The sequence below is a fragment of the Megascapheus bottae genome, chromosome 16 (genome assembly GCF_031878675.1).
Source record: "Megascapheus bottae isolate mThoBot1 chromosome 16, mThoBot2.hap1, whole genome shotgun sequence".
Taxonomy (NCBI): domain Eukaryota; kingdom Metazoa; phylum Chordata; class Mammalia; order Rodentia; family Geomyidae; genus Megascapheus; species Megascapheus bottae.
In genome coordinates this window covers 34,448,571-34,473,793 of record NC_143524.1, presented here as the reverse complement: position 1 = coordinate 34,473,793, position 25,223 = coordinate 34,448,571, and the positions used below count along the sequence as shown (strand labels likewise).

The window sequence follows — 25,223 nt, the reverse complement described above, 5'->3', positions numbered from 1 at the left end:
CGATGTGGCTCATGCCTGTAATGCTAACGACTTGGAGGCTGAGATCTGAGGATTGAATTTCAAAGCCAGCCTGGGCAGAACAGACCATGAGACTCTTATCTCCAATTAATCACTAGAAAACTGGAAGTAGAGCCAAGGCTGTAGGGGTAGGGCAGTAACCTTGAGCAGAAGAGCTCAGAGACAATGACCAGGCCCAGAGTTCAAGTCCCATGACCCACAAAAAAAAAAAAAAAACAATTTTATGTAAATCTCAGTTCAGTAGTAAAAAATGTAATTGAGCATTTGGAATAAGAGAATGTTTTCAAAGGTTTGGGTAGAGCAATGCTTAAGATGTTCTGTAGTTAATATAATCATTAATTTGAAAGGTAACATAATCTTGGAAGTTGCTATTAGATTGCCTTGTACTAAAAATATTTTTAAAAACTTAAGATACAGAGCTGATCATTCCTCATTCTAAGCTTGTCCTTTGAAAACGATTGTTAGATACATTTAATGCACCTACTATCTGATGAATGTAACTGTAACCTCCCTATTCATTAGCCTGACAATAAAATAAAATAAAAAAATAAAGGAAAATAACAAAGTATATAATTTATATTTAAATATAATTTAATGTTTTATAAATTTTTAAATGAAAAATATCTACTTAAATATGTTAACAATAAAGAAGATATATTAAAAAATAAAAATTCATTTAGCTATCTAAAAATAAAATTTACAAATGAAAAAATCTAGGTAAAATTACAGAGTTCATAAATTGTTTTTGGTAGTACTGATGTCTGAATTTAGTACCTTGCACTGCTAGATTTATACTCTAGCACTGAATCAGATCTTCAACAGAAATAAAATTTTTTGTAGGAGAGAAATAACTAGAAAAACAGTATGGAGTGTGAGACTGGGAGCAAACTGACAGATTTTCAGAATGAATTTTTTCATCTGTATATGTTAAAAATATACTTGTTTATACTTTCATGTGCCATTATAATAATTACATATATATGTCGTATTAAAGGATGACAGTTGTAACTCTTGTTAAATCATCTAACAGGGGATAAGCAGTAGAAATAGTTTACCACAGATGAGGAGAAGCTCTGGAACTTCAGGATTGCTATCTACTGAACAATCATCAAGGTGGGAACGAAGTAATGGTAAAAGGCCTCACCAAGAATTTAACATTCCAAGGTAAAATGCCCAGAGCCTTTAAAGAAAGAAAGCATCCTGAATACAAGTTTCTGTACTAGTCCTTCCTCCCTCCCCCCAAATTTATGGCTTGGCAGCACTGGCTTATACATGTAATCCTAGCTACTCAGGATTCAGGTGATAATGACTCACTCCTATAATCCTAGCTACTCAGGAGGCTGAGAGCTGAGGATTGTAGTTTAAAGCCAGTCTGGGCATTAAAGTCTGTGAAACCTTTATCTTCAATTAAGCACCAGAAAGCCAGAAATGGAGCTATGGTTCAAGTGGTAGACCTCCAACCTTAAGTAGAAACGCTAATAGGACTTGTTTTCGATTTCCTTGAAGTTTTGAAATTTGTCTCTGTTTAATTTACTTGAAAATTAAGTTCAATTTTGTTTTAAAAATAATTGAAGTACAAGCAAATGATATCACCTTTAAGAATATCCCCTTCCCTTATTTTCCAAGAACGATAATCTTCCTTGAGTAAATGGAGTGTGACAAAATAGGAAAGACAAGGAATTTGATAAGGGCTAATTGATAACTGAACTAAGAAAAGTTGTATGAGACTAGATACAGAATCTAGATTTATCTTTAAACCTATATCAGAATGTCCACATAGAAGAAAATAGGCCAATAACTATTCAAAGAAAGGAAAGTAATATTCATGTTGTGTTTCATATGCATATGACATTGTGTCCAAAACTTTTGTACAAATTATTCATGTATTTATAACATATAACAAATTATTTTTTATCATACTATTGTGCTATGATTATATGTTTACATTTAATTTCTTTATAAAAGTCCTAAACTCTACATTAAATATAATGATAATATTTGTGAGGAAGCAGGAAAAGAAAATGATGAAAAACTATACTTTAGTTCTCTTTGATTAGCTTCACTTGCCTTACATAAGCACTTACTAGAAAAGACATTGAATCAGAATCCCTGAGGATGGAATGAGTAATCTGTGTTTTAATGGAAACTTGCCTTAGGCCAGGGAATCAGAAAACTGAAACCTTTGGATCGCCTCTGGTCCATAGGGTATGTTTTCTTTTCTGATGTTTTTGTTTTGTACTGGAGTATGAACTTAAGGCTGTATGCTTGTTAGGCAAGTACTTTACCACTAAAGACAATCTCTCAGCCATTTTATTTATTTTTTTTCATATATTTTTATTGTAATTAATAAAAGGGTTACATTATATTCACCAGTTAGAAGGTACATTACTTCACAAATATTGATACCCTTTCTCATGTCATGGTCACAACTTTTTAAGTTTGATTCTGTTTCGGACACTTCAGTGCAATGTTTCCTGGCCTGTCACTTTGGGCTTGTTGGAGCATAATACATCAGAACAAAAGAATATTGCAGATAGGAAGCAAAGACAGAGAGGTGGGGGGAAGAGGGAGAGAAAGTACAAGAGAAAGGAAGCCTCAGTCTCAACATCCTGTTCAGAGACACATTCCCAGTGACCTGTCTTCCTCTGGGTCTTACCTCCTAAGGTTCTACCACATCCTAGTGGTACCATATCAAACCTTCAATGCATACACCTTTGCAGAGCATTTCATAACTAATCTGTAGCAATGGTCTTGATAATTTCTCTATATTGCTTTCTAAAAGGGTCATAATTATAATCAGCAATGCATAATCATTCCAGTTTTGCCACAACTATGCCAACATTGGGTGATTTACAGATTTAACAAGTATGAAATACTTTAGATCCCAGGCCAAAGTCCAAGAGACTCCATATGCCAAATGAAGAGACATGATGAAGAGAAGAGAAAGATTTATTACATGGGAGCCATGGGAAGACAGTACTTTAGTTCATTTTCAGCCATCTTCAGAGGTACAGACACTGACTTCAGGTTAAATAGGAAGAATTGAGGACAGTGGGTGAGAAAACTATGTGTAGTCGAAACAGTCCTAAGTTACAGCTGTGGCCTAGTTGACCATTATTTCAGACTTTGTCTCAGGAGGAATTCTGGAGAGGTGATTATCTCAGCCATTTCATAGAAACACAACCATACCAGCTTGTTTATTGTTATTTATTAATGTTTCTGTGCTACTGTGACAGAGACAACACTTCAGTTACAACAGAGATGATAAGTATGGCCTGCTTCAGAGTCTACAGTAGTATTTATTAATTTTGCTGATTCCTACTTTAGAATGAGTAAGCAGGTATTGCTAATTGAAATGAAGATCGAAAAGGATATAAAGGATTTTTTTTAACCTTATCTTTTTTTTTTTTTTCAGTCAAGGATGCCATCAGAATGGGCCCTTTAGTTCCAATTTCTTGACAGTGCCAAAGCAAAGGTCATCTTCTATATCGCTGTCACATCACGTAGGTCTGAAAAGAGCTGGTAAGAAATTCTGTTTTAAAAATATATGTATCTTGTCAAGAGACAAGATCTTATTGTTTTGTCCATACTAGGCTCAAAGTATCTTTCTGTGTACTAGAGGTATACACTATCTTGCCTGCCTTAAAAGATTTCTTTATGATGTAAATATGGAAATTTTCAAAGGACATGATAGTGCAAATTTTGCAAATTTGCACTGTTTCAATACTACATAATATATTTAAATTAATATGACTAAATCTGTTCAGGTTGGCTGCTATTTGACCATTTGTTAATCTATTTGATAAACACATTTTCAACATTTACTGTGTACTAGGCATTTTGTTAGGCATTAAGATTTCAAACAGAAAGCACAGAATTACCTGACTAGCTTAAATGTTTGCAAATCTAGAATAAAGGAAAAATCTTGAAGAAAGGTATTTTTTTTGTAAAGTGGTAATTCTGGAGAAAAAACATGAGTGTATCAAAAAACCTTGGCTACATCTTATTAATAAGTAAAACTTAGAAAAAGCTTTAAAACTTCCTAGGTAAGGGATATTTTACAAATATAACAGTCACCACAGAGAATATTGATATTCTCAGTCAGGTATAATGAGTGAAATATAATAATTTTTTTTGTGAAGTGTGAGCTCAGGGTCTTGTGTTTACTAGCAGTCTAGTTTACAAGTAGTCTAGTATCTGAGACACACCTATATCCTTTTCTGCTTGGGCTGACCTTGAACAAAAGATCCTTCTACTTGTAACCTTTTGTATACCTGGGATGGTAGTCATCCATTGCAATTTCTAGATTGAAATTGAAATTGATCTTGCTAACTTTTTGCCTGATCTGGAACTGAAGTGTCTTCCTAATGTCTGCCATTCAAGTAGTATATGGGTGGCCACATAGGTGAGAGCAAAGGGGTGAAATTGATCACGATATACTATATAATAAGCTGCTTTGTTAAGTGGCAATTCCTTTGTACACTATTTAAAGATAATAATTAAAAAGAGATGCATTAGCCACTTTTAATTTGTGTCATTTTTATATATTATTCTGTAAAAGGCTGTTTACTCAATGGTGAGTGATGACAGATATAAAAATTATTAAATTCCTAGAATGTCTTGAAACCCCCCCCATAAAATTTAATTTTTTAAAGTACAAATGTTTTTTTTAGAGCAGGAAAATGCTTTTTTATGTAAACATAAATACAATGAACACATTGTATGCATGCATTTATATATTGGTTGATTTGTGTTCTTTTCTTTTCAATTTTTAAGGTGCTTTGCCCAGCTTGAGTCCTGTGAATTCTCCTAGTTATGGACCCATGTCTTCTGGCTCTCTGACTAATCGATCACCCATAGAATTTCCTGATACTGCTGATTTCCTTTCTAAGCCAAGTGTAATTTTACACAGATCTCTGGGCAATATACCTAGTTCACCAGATTTTTATCAGTACTTTAGAAATTCTGAAAACAATCTGTGTAACAGGTAAGTTTCTTAACTTTATATTAATGAAATGTTACCAATTTCTACTTCTATCTAATACTAGATGATAAATTAATCCTATCCTCTTCTTCTTTCTTTCTTTTTTTTTTTTTTTTTGGCCAGTCCTGGGGCTTGAACTCAGGGTGTGGGCACTGTCCTTGAACACTTTTTGCTCAAGGCTAGCGTTCTGCCACTTGAGCCACAGTGCCACTTCACTTTTTCTTTATATAGTGGTACCAAGGAATCAAACCCAGGGCTTTGGGAAGCTAGGCAAGCACTTTATCACTAGCCAAACTCCTACCCCCTATCCTTTTCTTTAATAAATTTTTATTCCAAATAATTGTTTTCCCAGTTCAGTGCTATTACTAATTTCCTAATTAAATATCTCTATCTGAAGTGAATCTGTGGTGAAATATAGTGGTGTTTTATTTATAAATAGAGAATTATTTTAATATACATTAGTGCTTCTTTGTGGTATCCAGTTCATATAGTGTTAATTTTCACTCAGGCTTTGATAGAAAATTTGTACTTTACCTCAGATTCCAATGGTGACTTTCAGAAATGTTTTATTTCCTTCAAGGACAGACAGTTTCTAATATGTAAAGAAATTTTTTGAGGGGGGTGAGGAAGAATTCTAGTCTTAGAGTTTCAGTAGGTCCTAGCCTGAACACAGATATCCCTGAGCTTTTTTGCTCAGACCTGGTGTTCTACCACTTGATCCATGTCTCTGCTTCTGATTTTTTTGTGTGTGGTTAATTTGAGATAGAGTCTCATAGATTTTCCTACCTAGGCTAGCTTTGAACTGTGATCCTCAGATACCAGTCTCTTGAGTAACTAGGATTACAGGGCTAAGTCACCAGCACCCCATTCCAGCTAAAAATTTTCATTGACAGAGATTGGAATATTAGGATGTGTTGCATCTGGAATCTTAGTTAAAAATTCAGTAGACTTTCTAATTGTGTTTAGGTTAAAAGCTCTTAAACCTCACTATATAAACATTATTTATCTATTTTATTCTGTAAGTTGTGGACATCAAATACTAAACTATGTTTCAACATGTGAATTGGATGGTATTGACCACCACAATGGAAAATCAGGTAAGAATGTACAAGAGTAATTCCCCCCCCCTCTCCTTTTTTTTTTTTGTGGGTCATAGGGCTTGAACTCAGTCTGAGCACTGTCCCTGAGCTCTTCACCTCAAGACTACTACCCTACCTTTGAGCCAAGCCCCACTTCCCATTTTCTACAGGTTAAATGGAGATAGAATCTCAGGTCCTTTTGTGCTCTGACTGGCTTTGAACCTTGACCCTCAGATCTCAGCCTCCTGAGTAGCTAGGATTATAGGCTTGAGCCACCATGCCAGACAAGAGTAATTTCTTATAGTATTTGTTCTGAATGGATGAATAAATGGATTTAACTTCCATTTATCCATCTGTAAGTTTGTGTGTTTTATTTCTTTTGTGATGCTTGGGACCTAAACAAGGAATTTGTATGATCTAGTCAAGTGCATGACTGCTTAGCTAAATCCTTAGCTCTCATTTATTCATCTTTAAAATGAAGATAATGATTTTACTTATTTTACAGAAAAATTATTGACAAATTATAATAAAAACAAAAAATAAGAGAATGAATTATAATTAGTTGATGGTGAAAGTACTTTGAAAAGTCAAAAATATGCAGATAAATATTCTTTGATTTTGGCTAGTTTTGATAAATATTAAGACTTGTACTAAACAAAAAAATGTTAGCATGCTGTCATAGAGTGTAATTATGCGTGTCATAGAAAGGTATAGTTAATTATATCATTCTGAAACATGTTTTATCATCAAACAAAAATGTTGATAAAATAATTGTCTATGCTAAGAGTGAAACGTGAAAGAGTATAATTTGGTTACCAGTACTATTCTACTTTTCCATGTGAATTGATAAAGAGAGTATTATTAATTATATGGGCAGAGAAATATCTCAAAATTCATGTTATTTTGCTTTAAAATTTACATGTGACATAATTGTATTCACTCACAATTATGAATATTTTATATCAAATCAGCAAGTAAGTGTGTGCTGGTAAGGACTGGCTTTTTCTTATTTCTCACTTTTATAAAGAATATCCATCCTTCTCTTTCATTCTTTTTTTCTGCCAGTCCTGGGCTTGAGCTCAGGGCCTGAGCATTGTCCTTGGACTTTTACAAGGCTAGATCTCTACCACTTGAGCCTCAGCACCACTTTTGGCTTTTTACTATGTATGTGGTACTGAGAAATCGAACCCGGGTATTCATGCATGCTAGGCAAGCACTCTACCACTAGGCCAAACTCCCAGCCCTCTCTTTCATTCTTAAGTAGATATATAGTGGGTTGCCTAAGCACAAGGTACATGTGCAGAATAGTCTGATTAAATACAACTCAATAGTGTACTTTAAGCAGAATTCTATTGTGGATCACTCTAGGTATTTTAAAGCAATAACCATTTTTCTTGCAAAGCTTTATATTTATAGCAATTATATTTGTCTTTATTGCCCTGTACACTTTTTGAAAGATGCAGAAGACAGCAGTGTTGTTTTGAAAGAACCATTCAACCGTACAGAAATTCAGCAAGAAGAGGAAACAGAGAAGAGAGACAGCAGAAAATTATTTTTGGAAGGTGATAATCGCCTAACAGAAGAGGCACAGCAACCAAACGTAAAAGATAAATTTCAATATGATTATGTTAGAGGGAAAATATTTTTTACCCAGAACAAGATTTTTTAATGTAGTGATATTTTTATTTATTCATTTTTGTTGAGAAGTCACAATAACTGAAATAGTGCTTGGGATGTACAGAATAATTAGTCCTAAGCCTATAATCAAAATTCAACAGCTAAATTGATTTTTAAATGAATATATTTATTTAATTTCATAGAGGATATAGGTTAGTCTATTTCTTCAGTGTATATTTTAAAATATAGAGAGAAGCTGCATAATCATTAAGAACAAACAAAGAGAATGATATACCTATAAAAAGCAAGTGTTTTTCTTGAAGTTAAAAATGTAAGCTTTTAGAAAACAATCCTTTCCATTAATTTGGGGAAGCTGTGTCTTAGTAATAAATGTCAATATACTGAAATAAGTATCTTTTACTTTTCTTTTTGTCGGTTGTGGAACTTGGAACTCGGCCAGGGCATGTTCCTAGCCTTTGTGCTCAAGGCTAGTGCTCTACCACTTCAGCAACAGCACCACTCCCCCCTCCCCCTCTTCCTCCTCCTTTTTTTTTTTTGTGGGTCTTAGAGCTGGAACTTGGCCTGGGTGTTGTCCCTGAGCTCTTCCACTCAAGGCTACCACCCTACCCTTCAGCTAAGCCCCACTACTCCGTTTTCTAGAGGTTAATTGGAGATAAGAGTCTCAGGTCCTTTTGTACCCGGGCTATATTTGAGCCTTGATCCTCAGATCACAGCCTCCTGAGTAGCTAGGATCATGGGCAAGAGCCACCTCGCCGCCTGGCTCTCCTCCTTTTTTAATGCAGGTACTGAGGCTTGAACTCAGAGTCTGGGCATTATCCCTTAGTTTTCCATTCAACGCTGATGCGCTATCACTAGAGCCATAGCATCACTTCCAGCTTTTTGACAATTGTTTGGAGATAAGAGTCTTATGGACTTTCTTGTCTGAACTGGCTTTGGGTCAGAATCTACAGAGCTTAGCCTCCTGAGTAGCTAGGATTATAGACAGGACCCCCTGGCACCAGGCTTTCTTACTTTTTGATAGCTGTAACTTTTAAAATGAAAGGAATGGATTTTAGGTTAATTCATTTTTGGGATAGAAAACATGTTTATTGTTATGTAACATCATTCTACAATGAAAATTAGCAAATACAGATAAAAGTATCTAGTGTATAGATTATATAATACAATAGAAAACAGCAGTGCTATTTTTAACTTAGTGGTAAGATTTGATCTCAGGGTCTTGTAGCAGTCTATCATTTGAGTCATGCTCCTAGGCCTTTTTATTTTTAGTTAATTTTTCTCCCACCATTTTATAACTCCTACATAGCTGAGATTATAGGTCTGAACCACCACACCTGGCTTGTGCTTTGAGATAGGATCTTGCTAACCTTTTCCCAGGCTAATGATTCTCATGTCTCCATTCTGCGAGTAGCTGGGATTTCAAGTGTGAACCATTTCTTCTGGCACTGACAGTTTTTAATATTCAATTTTAAGTGTTCTCATTTAGATGTGGATTTAACAGTACCTTGTTTTTTTGTAATATATTTACAGATTGAACAAGATGCATCACTGGACCAAATGTTAGTAGAAGATTATGACTCCTTAATAGAAAAGATGAGTAATTGGAATTTTCAAATATTTGAGCTTGCAGAAAAGATGGGGGAAAAATCAGGAAGGATTCTCAGTCAGGTTTGTTTTCAGATGTCTATTATATTTTACTATAAATTATTTTTTTCTGTAATGTTTATAAAAGTAAAATTTAAACATAATATTGGTTTAGGTATTAGTTTGACATTTTCATTATTTATTGAGTTATGTATTTTTTCAAAGAAACGAAACAGTTATATTACATGTTGTATCCACATTTTATATGTATACATACATGTGGTTTATTTGATTATATGAATGGAATTTAGTTTAATCAAAGAAGTAATACTGAATTACTTTTTTCTGAATCTTGAGGTGTAAAAGGACACAAGTAATACTTCACACTACTGTAACTGAAGCTTCATTTTTTTTCACCTACCTCTCTATATTTTACCCAAGGCCAAATAGTTTATTTCATGCTGGAACCCAGACTCAATGTCTACCTGATCAATCCACCTCTACCAAATATGACTCTGATTAATTCTTTAAATATCCTATTTACAAAATGCAGAAGCCTAAGGACAAATTATATTGCAGACATGAAAATTAATTTCATCAAATTCTTTAGGGATAAACATGATGAATATATTTTCTGACTTTTAAAAATACTTAAAAGTAGGAGGGCCCAGAGTTTGACCTAGTGGTACAGTGCTTGCCTAGCATGCACAAAGACCCAGGTTTAATTCCTCAGTACCACATATATAGAAAAAGCCAGAAATGGTGCTGTGGCTCAAGTGGTAGAGCACTAGCCTTGAGAAAGCCCAAGGACAGTGCTCAGGCCCTGACCACAAGGCAAAAAAAACCCCAAACATATATATATATATATATATATATATATATATAATTCACAAATCTTACAGTTGATTATGAGTAAACAACTAAAGAGAAGTATGGGATATTTTAAAAATTGAGACATGGTATTTTTGGTTTCTTTTGGTTACATGGCCCATAGGTTTATTTCCCTCCCCTCTCCCTCTCTCTTGATAGAAATTTGATGATTTTTAAAGTGAATTTAATTTAATTTACATTTAGGCTATGTATACCTTATTTCAAGACACTGGTCTATTGGAAATATTTAAAATTCCCACTCAAGAATTCATGAACTATTTTCATGCATTAGAAAATGGCTATCGTGACATTCCATGTAAGTATTAACCTATCTTATACATAAGTTCAAATAATACAAGTTGTTTTCTTCAGTAATACATCTTTCTCTTCATATAGTCCCTTAAATTTTTTTATTTCAATTTTAATTTTTATTGTAATTAATAAAAGGGTTACATTATATATGCCAGATAGAAGGTGCATTACTTCATAAATCCCTTAAATTTTTTTTACTAGAAGTTGAACTCAAGGCTTTGTGTTTATTTGGCAAGCACTGTACCACTTGAGCTTACAACTCAGTCTCCTTAAACATTTTTTTTTTGTTTGTTTTGTTTTGCCAGTCCTGGGCTTAAGCTCAGGGCCTGGGGCCTGTCCTTGGATTTTTCTCAAGGCTAGAACTTTACCACTTGAGCCTCAGCACCACTTCTGGCTTTTTTTTCTAAGTATGTGGCACTCTACCACTAGGCCAAACTCCCGGCCCACCTTAAACATTTTTTAAAGTGCATTTTTGAGAATTTTTTTAAATAGAGACTTAAAGATAAAATATATATTACTAGCACCTAAAGTTAAATGACATTAACATTTTGATATATACCCTCCAAGACTTTCTCCTTACATGAATTAATTTTTATAATGTGAATCATAACAATGCTTATTTATAATCTACTTTTTGCCTATTATAAAGTACATATCTAAAGTATATATACTAATATTTATCTGAGTACCTTATCTTTTTAAATATTTGCTAATATTAAGTCAAGAATTTCAGCAATATTTTTATTTATCTGTGCAAGAGAACTCTTTAATATATCAAGATACATTAGAAATAGATAAGGCAAAATATAATTGTGGTAAATTATACTTACTCATACATTTTGTTTATGGGGATTTGATATGACCCCAAATTCTTATACTTTATATAATACCATGCTTATATAATCATTTTAATAAAATATTTTAATAACTTTAGATCATAATCGTATACATGCCACAGATGTCCTACATGCAGTTTGGTATCTGACAACACGGCCAATTCCAGGCTTACAACAGATCCATAATGATAATGAAACAGGAAGTGAAACAGGTATGTCCTCCTACTTTAATTATTTGATTAAATAAGTCAAACTGTCTAATTTTATTGCTTCTTTTCTTAAAAAAAATTCTTTGACCTCTGGTACAAGAAAGAATTGTGTAAGCTATGATATGTAATGCTAACATAAAAAATTTAAACCTATTAGCCCACTTAAAAGCTAGATTTAGATCTCGTGGTTCTGAGTTTAACCTGTTTCCTTCTCTTTCTCATCTCTTTCCATCCTGTTGCTTTCCCCTCAGAGTTAATCATTATCCTGAGTATTGCAATAATTATTACCTTGATTTTTTCAATTTTTGTTGAATTTTAGATGTATTATATATGAGGTATATAGTATTACCACCTTAAAAAGAATATATTTAAAATTTTCACATAAATATTAAAATGGTATTAAAGAACTTGTGACCAAATTTGCTTCCAAAAGTTAATACTAGTCCAAATTATAAATGTAACTATAATGAATTATAACATTATAACTCTTATTTTGGCTAAAAGGTATGGAGAGGATACTCCAATAATATACATAATCAGAGAAGAATTAATTGATGCCAATACCTGTGAAGTGATAATACCATAGTAATCTTTGTAAATATCATTAACTCAGCACCATTTTGCATTTTAGTGGTTGTTTAATGAATTTGGTTTCTGTCATGTTCCTTCTGGTCTGCCATCTCTATTTACTTTTTCTGATGTCCTTTGTTCCATTCAGTGGTTCTGTCCTTTCATTGTACATCATTTTCTTTGACTTTTTTCTGTTTGGGGTTTTATAAATATCACTTTGTCTTCAAAGAACATTTTCATATTTCAGCATGTGCAAATATATAATTCTATCATATTCTGTAGTTTATGTTAAATCAGCCTTTGGTCTTACTGAGAAATATGTGAGTGTAACTTGTTCCTTTTCTCCTTGCTCTTGATTTTTAGTGTTTTTATTATAATACATTCTGTGATTTCTTTGTGTTCGTGTCCAAAAGGGGTAAGATATGTGGAGGACAAGTTGTCCTAAGTTGAAACACAACTGATAAATTAGAAATTCTCTACCTAAAGGGTTCTTGGGATTCTGAAAGCAAATTCACATCTGAATACTGTTACTCTAGTCCATTGATTCTAAGGCTGTAGAATTGATATGTAGTCCAGACAATGAGAAGCATGGTAGGCAGTTTCAGGTTATGTGAGTTTCTAATTTTTTTAAATGGCCTCCAACAGATACAAAAAAGCTCGGTTTGTCTTACAGATTTGGGTGCTAGATTATTATTTTGGTAAATAGTGTACTTAGCCTGGGACTCTAGGTTTATCCCATGATCTACCCATAATGAACTTGGCACTGTTAGACCAAGCTGATAGGTGTGGTTGCTCTCAGTCATCAAGGAGGAGTGTTTTTATATATAATACTGACCTAGTTCTAGAAGCACAAAACATAAGTTCAGTCCCCTATATCACTATTTCCTAATACATTGACACTCCTTTCCTAATGCACATAGAAATGAAAGAGAAGGACCAAAAGATGATGTTACTGACAGCTCTTGGATGGGCGTATAAAGTTATAGCCATCCACTTTCAGAAGATACTGGCATATTGGGAAGAGCATGTGCATACACACGCACACACACACATTCACACACACACACACACACACACACACACACACTGGAGTATCCAATCATTTTCATGGTTGCATTTATTATCATTTCTGTGTTTAGGATTCCCTTAAGAATCTTTTTGGCACTGGGTTAGTCATTATGAATTGCTTTAGTTTTTGCTTATCATGAAAGTTTTTTTAAAATTTTTATTTTTAAAATTTCTCTTTCAATTCTACTGTATAGAGTAATCTACATTTATAGTTACATTCCTTTCTGGCTTTTAAACTTTGTGTTGGAAAACCAGAACTTTTACATTTATATTTATATATGTTATGGTGCTTCTTTTTTGGAGCTTTTGTTTTGAGTATATTATGAGATTGAATGATTCTATTTGGGTATCGTCTGGTGGGAGTCATAATTGCCTCCTGTATTTGGATAATTGTCTCATTTTCAAGATTTGAGACTTTTCTGCAATTAATTTATTCAATGTTTCCAGTAACTTTAATTTAAACCTATTCTATACTCATGATTTATAGATTTGCTCTCTTCATGGTGCTTGAAAGGTTTGGCATAGTCCATGAATTTCCCTCACTTTTAAAAATCATTGATTTTTTTTTTTTTGGTCCATTGTAGGACTTGAACTTTCCCTCATTTTTAAAAATTGATGTTTTGGGGGAGTCCATTGTGGGACTTGAACTCTGGGGTGCTATCCTTGAGCTTTTCAGCTCAAGGCTAATTCTCTACCACTAGAGCCACAGCACCACTTCTGGTTTTCTTGTGATTAATTGGAGATAAGAATCTTATGGACTTTTGTGCCTGGGCTGGCTTTGAAGGGCAATCCTCAGATCTCAGCCTCTGGAGTAGCTGGGATTAGAGGCATGAGCCACCTGAGCCTGCCTCATTGTCTGATTTTTTTCCAAACAAATGTAACATTTTTAAGCCTCAAAGACTGTATTATATTTAATTCAGTCTTTTGGGGAAGTTTCCATCTGAGGTTTTTTATTTGAATTGTTAGTTTCTAGAATTTCAATTGCACTTTTCTAGTACCTTTCAATTTCTATGTCTATTAAATTCCATTTTCATTGCTTTCCTTATTTTGTTTAGCAGTTTATTTTACTGGATAATGTATAGAGGGGTCCTTCTTGGAATTCTTATAGATGATTATACTCTAATAATTCACTGAGGTGTTTGTACATGTTCTCTTCGTTAATCATTCTTACCATCATTCTTTATTACTAGTTAGTTGTACAAAGGCGTTACAACTCTATAAGTCAGGTTATAAATACAGTGTTTAATGGTCAGAGTCACCCTTCCATCCTTCTCCCCATTTTTCTTTTCCCATCCCTACCCTCAATTACATAGTTTCCTTTTTACATAAGGTATATTGGCTATAATGAGTTTGCTTACCTTCTTGCTTACCCCAAAGACATGTTTCCAATTCTTGGTATTCAGTTTGATGAACTGCACTAGTTAAGCCAAGGAGTCACAACTTTTGGATTCCTCCATTAAGTATACCATCCTTTAATCAGTTTGTTTGTGTGTAAATTCATAGAGCCCTGTATATGTTATCATGCATAGTTGTAGTTTAGATCTATCTAGCTTTCACATATGGGAAAAAGCATGCTCTGTTTGTCTCTCTGAGACTGGCTTACTTACCATGATTTTTTCTAGGTCTATCCATTTTCCTACAGATGACATTATTCTTTCTAGTGAGTGAGTAAAATTTCATTGTATATATGTACCAACTTCCTTTTTTATATTATTATTTTTTATTAAACATATATACACTAATGTATTCAGATCCTAATATGTAAGTTTAAGTAATTATTGAGTATATATTTTCCATTTTTCAGTTTTTAAATATATATTTTTATAATTATATGTGAAATCCAGAATGGATATAACATGATAGAATTGAAATTATTGACTCTGATATTAATACTATAAGTCTTAGAAGTTTAATTTGTATATCCTCATGCATATGTTTAATTAAAAAATCAAAAATAGGTTTTTCATATTCTATTTTAAAAGTTAATTTTTATAAAAATACATGGCATGAAAATTTAAAAAAAATTGGTATTTCTAGAGAATTAAAGTCACCATGTTAAAAATAATTGCCATGATGATAGGAGAGTCTATTAAATTGGGCTCAAAAGATCATGTTTTCAACAAGCGAAGTCATTTCTTGTTTTCACAAACAAGGAAATTCATTCTCTGTCTTTCTCTACCACTTTCTCTCTCTCCTCACCTCTCCCTTCTGCCCTCCTTAGTTTCTCTTCTCTTTTTTCTCTCTCTTTCTATTATTGACATAAATTAGTTTTACAAGGGGGAAATTTTTATCATATCTTTGATTTTATGTGTTATCTACTCCAAATAGTTTCTATTTTTTAAAAATAACAGCATAACTAGATAAAGGCAATAAAATACATGAAAGTACAAATGATTAGATTTTAAGAACTAAAAGTACAGTTTGGACAGTTAACATATTATCCCTAGCAAGGAAATAAAATAGAGTTAACTGAAATATTTCATCGTTTTCCATGTTTTCTCTGTATATAGTTTTCATTCATTAGTTTATTAGTTTATTTGTTTGTCATTGTCAATTGTGGGGCTTGAACTCAGTCTGGTTGCTGTCCTTTAGCTCTTTTGCTCAAGGCTAGCACTCTATCACAACATTACTTCTGGTTTTCTGGGGTTAATTGGAGATAAGAATCTCATGGACTTTCCTACCTGGTTGGCTTTGAACAGCGGCCCTCAGATCTCAGCCTCTTGGCTAGCTAAGACTACAGGCCTGAGCCACTAGTGCCCAGCTTCCATTAGTTTATAAAAGCTTCATGGAAGGAATAAAGGAATGGAGAGTTGTAGTTAGTGTTGCAAATGAAATGTCATCTTTCTGGATGGGATTTGAAAAGCATGTCTATTAACAGGACTTGTTTGATAATATATTAAATTCCTAATCTTTTTTTAAGTCAAAATTAATTATTATTTCTTTTTTCCTACATCCAATTTCCTGACCTTACTTAGCCTTTTTTGTTTTATTTTTTTGTTGAGTGTGGGGCTTGAACTCTGAGCCTGGGTGCTATCCCTCAGCTTTTTAGCTCAAGGTACTGCTCTACCATTTGAGTCACATTGCCACTTCTGGTTTTCTGGTGGTTAATTGGAGATAAGAATCTCACAGACTTTAGTGCCCAGAATGGCTCTGAACTGTGATCCTCAAATCTCAGCCTCCTGAAGTAGCTAGGATTACAGGCCACAGGGATTATCTAGCATTTAAATAACAAATATTTAGAAAATCAGATGTTTTAAAAAGTGTTTGTCTGAGTAAAAAAGCATAAAATGTCCTATGAGTATAGGAATAGTAAAGTACTATGATAGCCTACCAAATTCACAACTTCCATCTTTCACACTATGTCAGTTGTGTTGGAAAGTGTTTCTTCAAAGCCCGTGGTGTCCATTTTAAGATAATCATGGGAATTCTGTCTTTAGCACAATTGTGGTGAAGCTAACTGCTAATTCACATTTGTTTTGCTACTTATTGTTTCTCAGATTCTGCTGGTAGACTTACTCATGGGCAAATTGCTTACATTTCTTCAAAGAGCTGCTCTATTCCAGATGAGAGTTATGGCTGCCTGTCTTCAAACATTCCTGCATTAGAATTGATGGCTTTGTATGTGGCAGCTGCCATGCATGATTATGATCACCCAGGGAGGACAAATGCATTTCTTGTGGCTACAAATGCACCTCAGGTAGGAAATTATTTTTAAGACAGTTTAACAAGTAATTCTGAAAATTAACAACCCTGTTGCATATCCCTTTATAAGCCATTGGTAATTTTAGTCATAAAGCCATTCTATCTGACCCCAAAGCTATACATTGTAATTGACTGGTTAAAAACATGATTCTGGTTAAGTAAGTGGAAAAATCATTTTTCTTTAAGTTTTTTAAAAAAGGTAAATTATTTATGACATAGAAATCATATATAATGGGCTTTCTCAAGGCTAGAGCTCTACCATTTGAGCCACAGCAGCACCACCTCTGGCTTTTTCTATGTATGTTCAACTGAGGAATCGAACCTGGGTCTTCATGCATGCTAGGCAACCACTCTACCACTAGGCCAAGCTCCCAGGCCCAACCACTCTTGTTTTACTCAAACAAATTTAGGTAAATTTCACAGGATGGATGGGATATATTGTTTTTAGTGTAAATTGTGCTTGTTATATACATAGTTCCCTATTGAGCTAGGAGTTTGATTACTTCTTCTTGATGAGACAATGCTATTTTGATAGTTTATCATTATTTATCAAATTATAGCATAAATTTATCAAGACACTATTAGAAATTCACCCTTTATGTAGTCTTTGAAGTGACCCTTTCTCTTAGAAATTTATGATGTCTATTAAGATTAGTATGAACTTACTTAGGAAGCTAATCATGGTTCAAAGCCAGTGTAAACAGAAAAATCTGTGAGACTTTTATCTCCAATCAATCACCAAAAAGCTGAAAAATGTAGTGATAGTCCTGTGCACAAAAAGCTCAGAGATAGCACCCAGGCCCTGAATTCAAGTCCCAAGAGCCCGGTGTGCAGCACATGTACACAAAATAGTATTAAAACCTTTTATGTGTCTCACTGCAAATTTAAGGTCAGATCCTTGTATGAAGCAATAATATGACATTATTCATCTGTGCTGAAATCTAGACTGGAGCTGGGCTTTACAATTAAGCACAACAATCTCGCACAGTATATGTCTTACCTAATATTGCACAGTATTTTTATTTGTTCTTTACTAGATACTAAGGCCTTATAAACAGGATGGGTTTTTGTTGTCCATAGCTTTAAGTATGGCTCAGTGTGGAAGTTTTTGCTTACTTTAATAATTTAAAATTGCCTACCTTAAGAGGTCAAAGAAGCTTCAGAAATTCTATACTCCAAAGGCTTAGAGTACTTGAGAAGGTACTTCAAAGTTCTCCACTGGCATATGATAGAAACAGATTTATGTGTTTACCCATTGTAGTTTTATCTGTTTTATAGACTCCGTTAGGACAGAAATAGAGGATGCTTCTCTTTCTAACATACAGGTTTCTGGCTTGCCCTGGAAAATCCCTTTGCTTCCTCTTCAGTAACCATTGAGACAATGCTGGCTACAGAAATATATCTGAAATCTGCTCTAGTTCCCTAAAGTAGCTATGATCTGAAGCTTTACCCGAGAAGGTTTGCTTATTAAAGCAGACCTCAAAATACTACTTTTCTATCACTTGGGGTGCAGTATGATTGTGTACAAAGAAAATGAAATTTGGGGACAAATTTTATTTACTAGCTAAGTAAATTTTTACTAGCTAGTAAATTTTTATTTACTAGCTGAGTGTGCAGGAAGCAAAGGTGCATCTTAACCTCTTGATGATCACCTTTTTCATATGAAAATACCTGGTAAAATATCTAGTAGATGATATTACCCTACTTTTAACCTCTTCCTAACTCTGTTTATTGTTTCATATTTTTGAAATTCCTGTTTAATTTTTTTCATACATTTTAGGCAGTTCTGTACAATGACAGATCCGTTCTGGAAAATCATCATGCTGCATCGGCTTGGAATCTTTATCTTTCTCGATCAGAATACAACTTCCTTCTTAATCTGGATCATGTAGAATTCAAGCGTTTTCGGTTTTTAGTCATTGAAGCCATCCTGGCCACAGATCTTAAAAAGCATTTTGACTTCCTTGCTGAATTCAATGCCAAGGTTTGTTATGCAAATTTGTGTCTGACTTTAAAAAGGGAAATCAAGAGCCAGGGAGGGGACTCATGCCTGTAATCCTAGCTAATCAGGAGACTAAGATAGCTAGCCTAGGCACTAAAGTCCAAGAGATTCTTATCTCCAGTTACCCAGTAGAAAACTGCAAGTGGGGCTGTGTCTCAGTGGTAGGGCAGTAGCCTTGAGTTCAAGAACTCAGGGACAGCACCCAGACCCAGAGTTCAAGACTCCCCCCCCCCCCAAAAAAAAAAAAAAGGGAAATCATGAGCCTGGAGTTTGGCCTAACATGCACGAAGTCATGGATTCAATTCCTTGGTATCATATACACAGAAAAAGCCGAAAATGGTGCCATAGCTCAAGTGATAGAGCACCAGTCTTGAAACAAAAAAAGCTCAGTGACAGTGCCTAGCCCCTGAGTTCAAATTCCAGAACTGGCCTGGGCACTGCCTCCGAGCCTTTTTTGCTCAAGTTTAGTGCTCAGTGTTGCTTCTGGTTGTTAATTGGAGTCTCACAGACTTTCCTGCTGGGGCAGACTTCAAACTGCAGTCCTCAGATCTCTCAACCTCCTAAGTAGCTAGGATTACTGGCCTTAGGCACTGGGGCCTGGCCATTCTCTCCATTTTTTACCAAAGGAGACAAGTTTGCCTATCTAAAAGAGATTATCCCATCTAGTTAAATGACATTTAAAGAATATTTTATAGTTATTATAAACAGGACATTTTAATTTATTGATCTGTATGGCAGTATATAAATTGATAGAGTGTTTCTTACTTTATAGATGAAGAAAGTTTCAGATAGATGTAATTTTATTGGAATCATAGAAAGAATTAGTAAATCATTCTGACAGGGTTTAAAACTAAAAAGGCAAGCTTCTAGTTCTTGTGTTCTTTTAAACTGCATCACTTTGCCTTTCACAGCAAGAGCCAAATTCTTAGTTCTTTACATGTTCTTTTTTTTTTTTTTTTTGCCAGTCCTGGGCTTGAGCTCAGGGCCTGAGCACTGTCCTTGGACTTTCTCAAGGCTAGAGCTCTACCACTTGAGGCTCAGCACCACTTCCGGCTTTTTTTTTTTTCTATGTATGTGGTACCAAGGAATTGAACCCGGGTCTTCATGCATGCTAGGCAAGCACTTTAACCACTAGGCCAAACTCCCAGCCCTACATGTTCTTTTTAAAGGAACAAATAGTTATAATTTTACAGGTTTATTGATATATGTGCATGTTTTTACTATGCATAAAACATACATCTGTACATATAGATTATAATTCTGTCCTAAACACAAATATTAAAACTCATAGGTATTTGTTTTTAGAATACTATGCTTTTTTAAACTAAAATCCTAACAATACTTCAATGGGAAGTTGAACTCATGCAGATTTATCTTCTGGTATAAACTGATTAACAGAAACATTTACTGAAATTTCTTCCTGTCATTTGAACAGGAAACAGTTTTAAGGTAGGTAATTTGTTTTAAAAAATAGCTTAGAAAATTCCTTATGACTTCAGAGCCTAAAATAATTTTGTTTTTCAAAATAGGCTAATGATGTAAACAGTAATGGTATAGAATGGAACAGTGAAAATGATCGACTCTTAGTCTGCCAGGTGTGCATCAAATTAGCAGATATAAATGGCCCAGCAAAAGTTCGGGATTTGCATTTGAAATGGACAGAAGGCATTGTTAATGAATTTTATGAGCAGGTAAGTTGAATCATGGAATTTGTGTTATTAAAAAATTATTGTTACTATAAAAAGTTAATGGTCAAAGGGGTTAGAGTTATATAAGTCAGGTAAAAGTACATTCCTTTTGGACAATGCCACCCCTTCACTTTCAGTTTTTCTTTCCTATCCCCACCAACAAGTTGTATAGTTCATTATCAACATAGCGTCTAGTTAGTACTGCTGCATTGGTTTACCCTTTGTCCCTCCATTTGTATGCCTCCCTTGATTTGTGGAATATTTTTTAAGAGATGCCATGTGAGTAAGTTTATTTTTAGGATTTGGATAGCTATTTGAAGTGAATTCAGAGCTGCTTTGAAAGAGAGTTTTTGCTGAGAGTTTTTGTGTGTGTGCTTCTCACATTTACCTTCACTACCAAATTTTGAAGTAGCGGGCCAGGAGTTTGGCCTAGCATGCACAAAGACCTGGGTTCGAATCCTCAGTACCACACATATAGAAAAAGCTGGAAGAGGTGCTGCTGTGGGTCAAGTGTTAGAGCTCTAGCCTTGAGAAAGCCCAAGGACAGTGCTCAGGCCCCGATTTTAAGCTCCAGGACTGGTTAAAAAAAACAAAAACAAAAACAAAAAAACAGGCCGGGAGTTTGGCCTAGTGGTAGAGTGCTTGCCTAGCATGCACGAAGATCCCTGTTCAATTCCTTGGTACCACCTACTTAGAAAAAGTCAGAAGTGGTGCTGAGGCTCAAGTGTTAGAGTTCTAGCCTTGAGAAAAATCCAAGGACAGTCCTCAGGTCCTGAGCTTAAGCCCAAGACTGGCAAAAACAACAACAACAACAACAACAACAAAACCAAAAAAAAAGCAGTAACAAGAACAACAAAAATAAATGTACTGATGATCTGGAATGAGTTCAATGTATCTTGAGTTTACATAACAGTATAGGCTGTGATTGTAAAGTTCTTTTCAACTTTGAGGATCTATAACAGAACAGTTGATATTTACATGAAGTAGTTTTAAAGTGATTTCAGAGCATGCCCAAAATATATTTAAAGACTATTAACCTGCTTTCTTTTCATTGTTCCTTCCTCCCTCCCCCCTCCTCTTTCTTGACAGGGTCTCACTATATAGCATAAATTAGATTTGAATTCATGATCCCTCTGCATGTAGCTTCCTGAGTTCTGGGATTATAGACTGGTTCACCACCTTGAAGTTATCAGCAAATTTTCAGCTTTGCTGTAGAAATAGTAACTAGAGATATCAGTTACAAAGAAACATCAGTTGGGTAAAAATCCCACTTCTTTTTTTGTATTGTTGTTAGTTTTGCTAAGGGTTTGTTAATCTTATTTTTATCTTTTCAAAGATCTTTTTCTTAGAGACATTTTCTCTCAAGATAGATTTAATAGCAAACTTTGGTGATTGATTTTCAACAACTTAAATTATATTTTCTCTATAAAATTCTCAGGGAGATGAAGAAGCAAATCTGGGTTTACCCATCAGTCCCTTCATGGATCGTTCTTCTCCTCAACTAGCAAAACTCCAAGAATCCTTTATCACCCACATTGTGGGTCCTCTGTGCAACTCGTATGATGCTGCTGGTTTGCTACCAGGTCAATGGATAGAAGCAGAGGAGGAGGATGACACAGAAAGTGGTGAGGATGAAGATGGTGAAGGATTAGATACAGATGATGAAGACATGGGAGACAATCTGATTCCTAGTAAGAATAATTTATTTAAGAACTACACATGTCCCAGATTAATAACTACAAATGTCACCAATTTAACATGGATTAAACTTTTTTTAGCAGTCCTGTCTTGATATGTTCAAATTCAATAGTAATGCTGTGTTTCTGGGCACTATGCTAATGCTGTCACACACAAGAATTTTTGTTTAATTAATGAGTGTAGTATATCAGCCAGTGCTCTTCAGCAGGTTCTCCTATATATTCATACCAGGGATGCAGCCACATCTACACACATCTGTGAGGTTGATGGGTCCTAGTAGCCGGCTTCCTTTATCTTACGCTTCCCCAAATACCCTGTGAGCAGTTGAGGAGTGCAACTTTCAAAGCAGCCTAACCTAAGTACCAGGTAGCATATTCAAATTTGTGGGTTTTTTTTTTTAGATGGAATGTGAGTGCCATAACCCAGAGGTTATCTTTTTAATCATTCTGTTCACTGTTATAATCCATGTGCTTAAACCTATTGGTTGAACGAGTGCCTGAGTTTTATGGCTGCGATTGGAATTTGCCTCTTTTAAATTTCACAGAACCACAAAGAAGGAAAAGCAGGCGGCGAATATTTTGTCAACTAATGCACCACCTCTCTGAAAACCACAAAATATGGAAGGAAATCATAGAGGAAGAAGAAAAATGTAAAGTGGACGGGGATAAACTACAGGCGGAGAACACATTACCTCAACCAGATGAGATTCAGGTCATTGAAGAAGCAGATGAAGAGGAAGAGCCACAGTCTGAATGAAGGGAAAGTCATCCTAAAGCAGCCTGGAGTGCTGTGCCCAGGCTCAGAAATCATGACCCAGTGTTCACTGTGCTGACTTCCAACTGACCATTCGCATATGAACCAGCCTTAATACTGTGAGAGGATCCTGTTATTCTGGCAGATTCCCACTCCTAAGCACTTTCACCAAATGAACTAGAGCTAGGCTTCAGTTGGCCTCTGTTGCAAAGTCCTCCCTTGAAGCCTTCACTGGTATACAAATTTGTCATAATGCTGCTTTGCAGGGTGGTGAGCTCTTATTTTCTATGAGGTTGGGAGGCTGTATCTATAAACTCTCAAGTGACTTATTTCAGTTTTGAAAGTGGCTAGAACTTTCTGCTTTTATGAAAACAGGATTCAAATAGTATTTCCAAATGTATCTTTTATGTCTTTGTATTTTTTTATGCCTATCTAAAAATGAATCCATTGTGGCCTTTTTGAGGGATTTCTGCTCAATGCAATATATTGCTCAATGCTGTTATCCCAGCTAGGTTTATCCATGAAGGACTGAGTAATCTTTGTTATATTTAACAAAATTCAGGTGCATCAATTTCTGATGCTTTTTATTGCTGTGTATTATCTACTACATGTTTTATTTTTGCTCATAGTATTCAGGTTTGCCATGGACATCAGAAATCAGAATTGTATTGTGACTGATTTTTATGTTCCATGGTTGAATTTTGAAGCTGTTCAATAATGAAGGAATTTTGTTCTTTAGTCAGAACTGTTCTTACTTTTACTCTTGCTCAGGATTAGTATTTCAAACACATTGAGTTGTTATAAACATGGCATAGATTTGCCAGAAGAAAAAAAGTTGTTCTAATATTAATGTTAACTTTTTTAATGAATAAGTATCACTCTGTCTTCTTGGATGAATGTGAGACTAATTAAAGGCAAGAAAAAGGAGCTATCTGTCTTTTGCTTGAAAAAATGAAATGAAATTAATGCCATTAAAGATAAAGAATAATAGTATATGGTGGGCTCTAAAAGATATGTACATTGAATAATTAGCTAGAATATGTGGCAATCTTACATCCTTATTTTAGATGTCATGTGTTTGATATCCAATTTAGCTTTTTTTTTAATGACTCAGAACTACATAGCAGAAATGACCTGCCACTACTGAATAATTTTGGATCCCAATTGTAAACCTGATTTCTGAGATAAAGTAAATAATGGGAATACTTAATTTCTATATTAAAAGTCTGAGTAGGTTTATAAATTATTTCACATTAATAGTAATGATATTAAGATGGATAATAGTGATATAGTTGTTAGGGTGGACATATGTATCCTAGGTGTGAAAAAAATATTTGTTGTTACAAAGAACAGCCAACATGATACCCAGATACTAATACTTTTCATTATTCTTTAAGACCGCATGTTTTGGAATTATGCAATTTTGAAGACAGTGAACCATTAATTTTCAAGGTAGTTAACTTATAGTGTGATATTGGCTTAACTAGAATATTTAGGTTATTTGAAGGATCTCAAAAGCTCTTTTGATCTGGGTATGGTGGTATATATCTCTAAGCCTAGTATGTAGGAGGTGGAGGCCCAAGGATCGAGTGGTTGAGGCCAGCCTCAGCCTCTATACAGTAAGTGAATCACTAAGCTTTATTTATTAAATGTGTTGAGTGTTGCTGAATTCCTTCCTGCTAGTCTTGCTACCATTGCCACACAGTTTGCAAACTAATATATTACTGAATAATAAAATTTTAACCAATAATATATTGAGCTTGTACTTTTATATGAATATGTCTACATGTATGCCGGCATATGTACATGTCTGTGTATAAGTGACAGATCATCTATGCTTCTCTAAAATACATCTTACATTTCACCTCATTGTATTTTTCATTATTGTTTTCTTTCTTGTATACAATACATTATACACAGGTATGTATGTCAATTCATGTATGTGTATACACATATACATAGACTCAGTCAAATTTCTTTCTTTTTTTTTTTTATTTGGTTGGGCCTGGGGTTTGAACTCTGGGCCTAGGTGCTATCCCTGAGCTCCATTTGCTGAAAGCTAGTAATATATCACTTGAGCCACAGCTACATTTACAGCTTTTCCTGTGATTAATTCGAGATAAGGCTCTCAAGAACCTTCCTGTCTTGGCTGAGTTTGAACTGTGGTCCTCAGATCTCAGCTTCCTGAGTAGATAGGATTACAGGCATAAAC

General features: G+C 34.5%; 1 protein-coding gene across 4 annotated transcripts in view; it reads left to right on the top strand.

Annotated features, from left to right (window-relative positions):
- Positions 1–24,880, top strand: part of Pde3b (phosphodiesterase 3B) — a 99,723-nt gene extending 74,843 nt beyond the window's left edge. Inside the window, exons 4-17 of one of the 4 annotated variants that reach the window (XM_090348102.1) lie at positions 1,049–1,182; positions 3,434–3,540; positions 4,795–5,005; positions 6,026–6,099; positions 7,539–7,681; positions 9,250–9,387; positions 10,378–10,489; positions 11,420–11,533; positions 16,666–16,865; positions 18,651–18,854; positions 20,402–20,563; positions 21,999–22,251; positions 22,490–22,624; positions 22,803–22,890. In XM_090348102.1, the coding sequence (XP_090204228.1) occupies positions 1,049–1,182; positions 3,434–3,540; positions 4,795–5,005; positions 6,026–6,099; positions 7,539–7,681; positions 9,250–9,387; positions 10,378–10,489; positions 11,420–11,533; positions 16,666–16,865; positions 18,651–18,854; positions 20,402–20,563; positions 21,999–22,251; positions 22,490–22,578 (1,941 nt within the window). In that variant the 3' untranslated portion in view covers positions 22,579–22,624; positions 22,803–22,890. Of the gene's footprint in view, positions 1–1,048; positions 1,183–3,433; positions 3,541–4,794; positions 5,006–6,025; positions 6,100–7,538; positions 7,682–9,249; positions 9,388–10,377; positions 10,490–11,419; positions 11,534–16,665; positions 16,866–18,650; positions 18,855–20,401; positions 20,564–21,998; positions 22,252–22,489; positions 22,625–22,802 lie in introns of all 4 variants that reach the window. The other 3 variants (XM_090348101.1, XM_090348100.1, XM_090348099.1) reach the window with 3 other exon arrangements.
- The last annotated feature ends 343 nt before the right edge of the window (positions 24,881–25,223 follow it).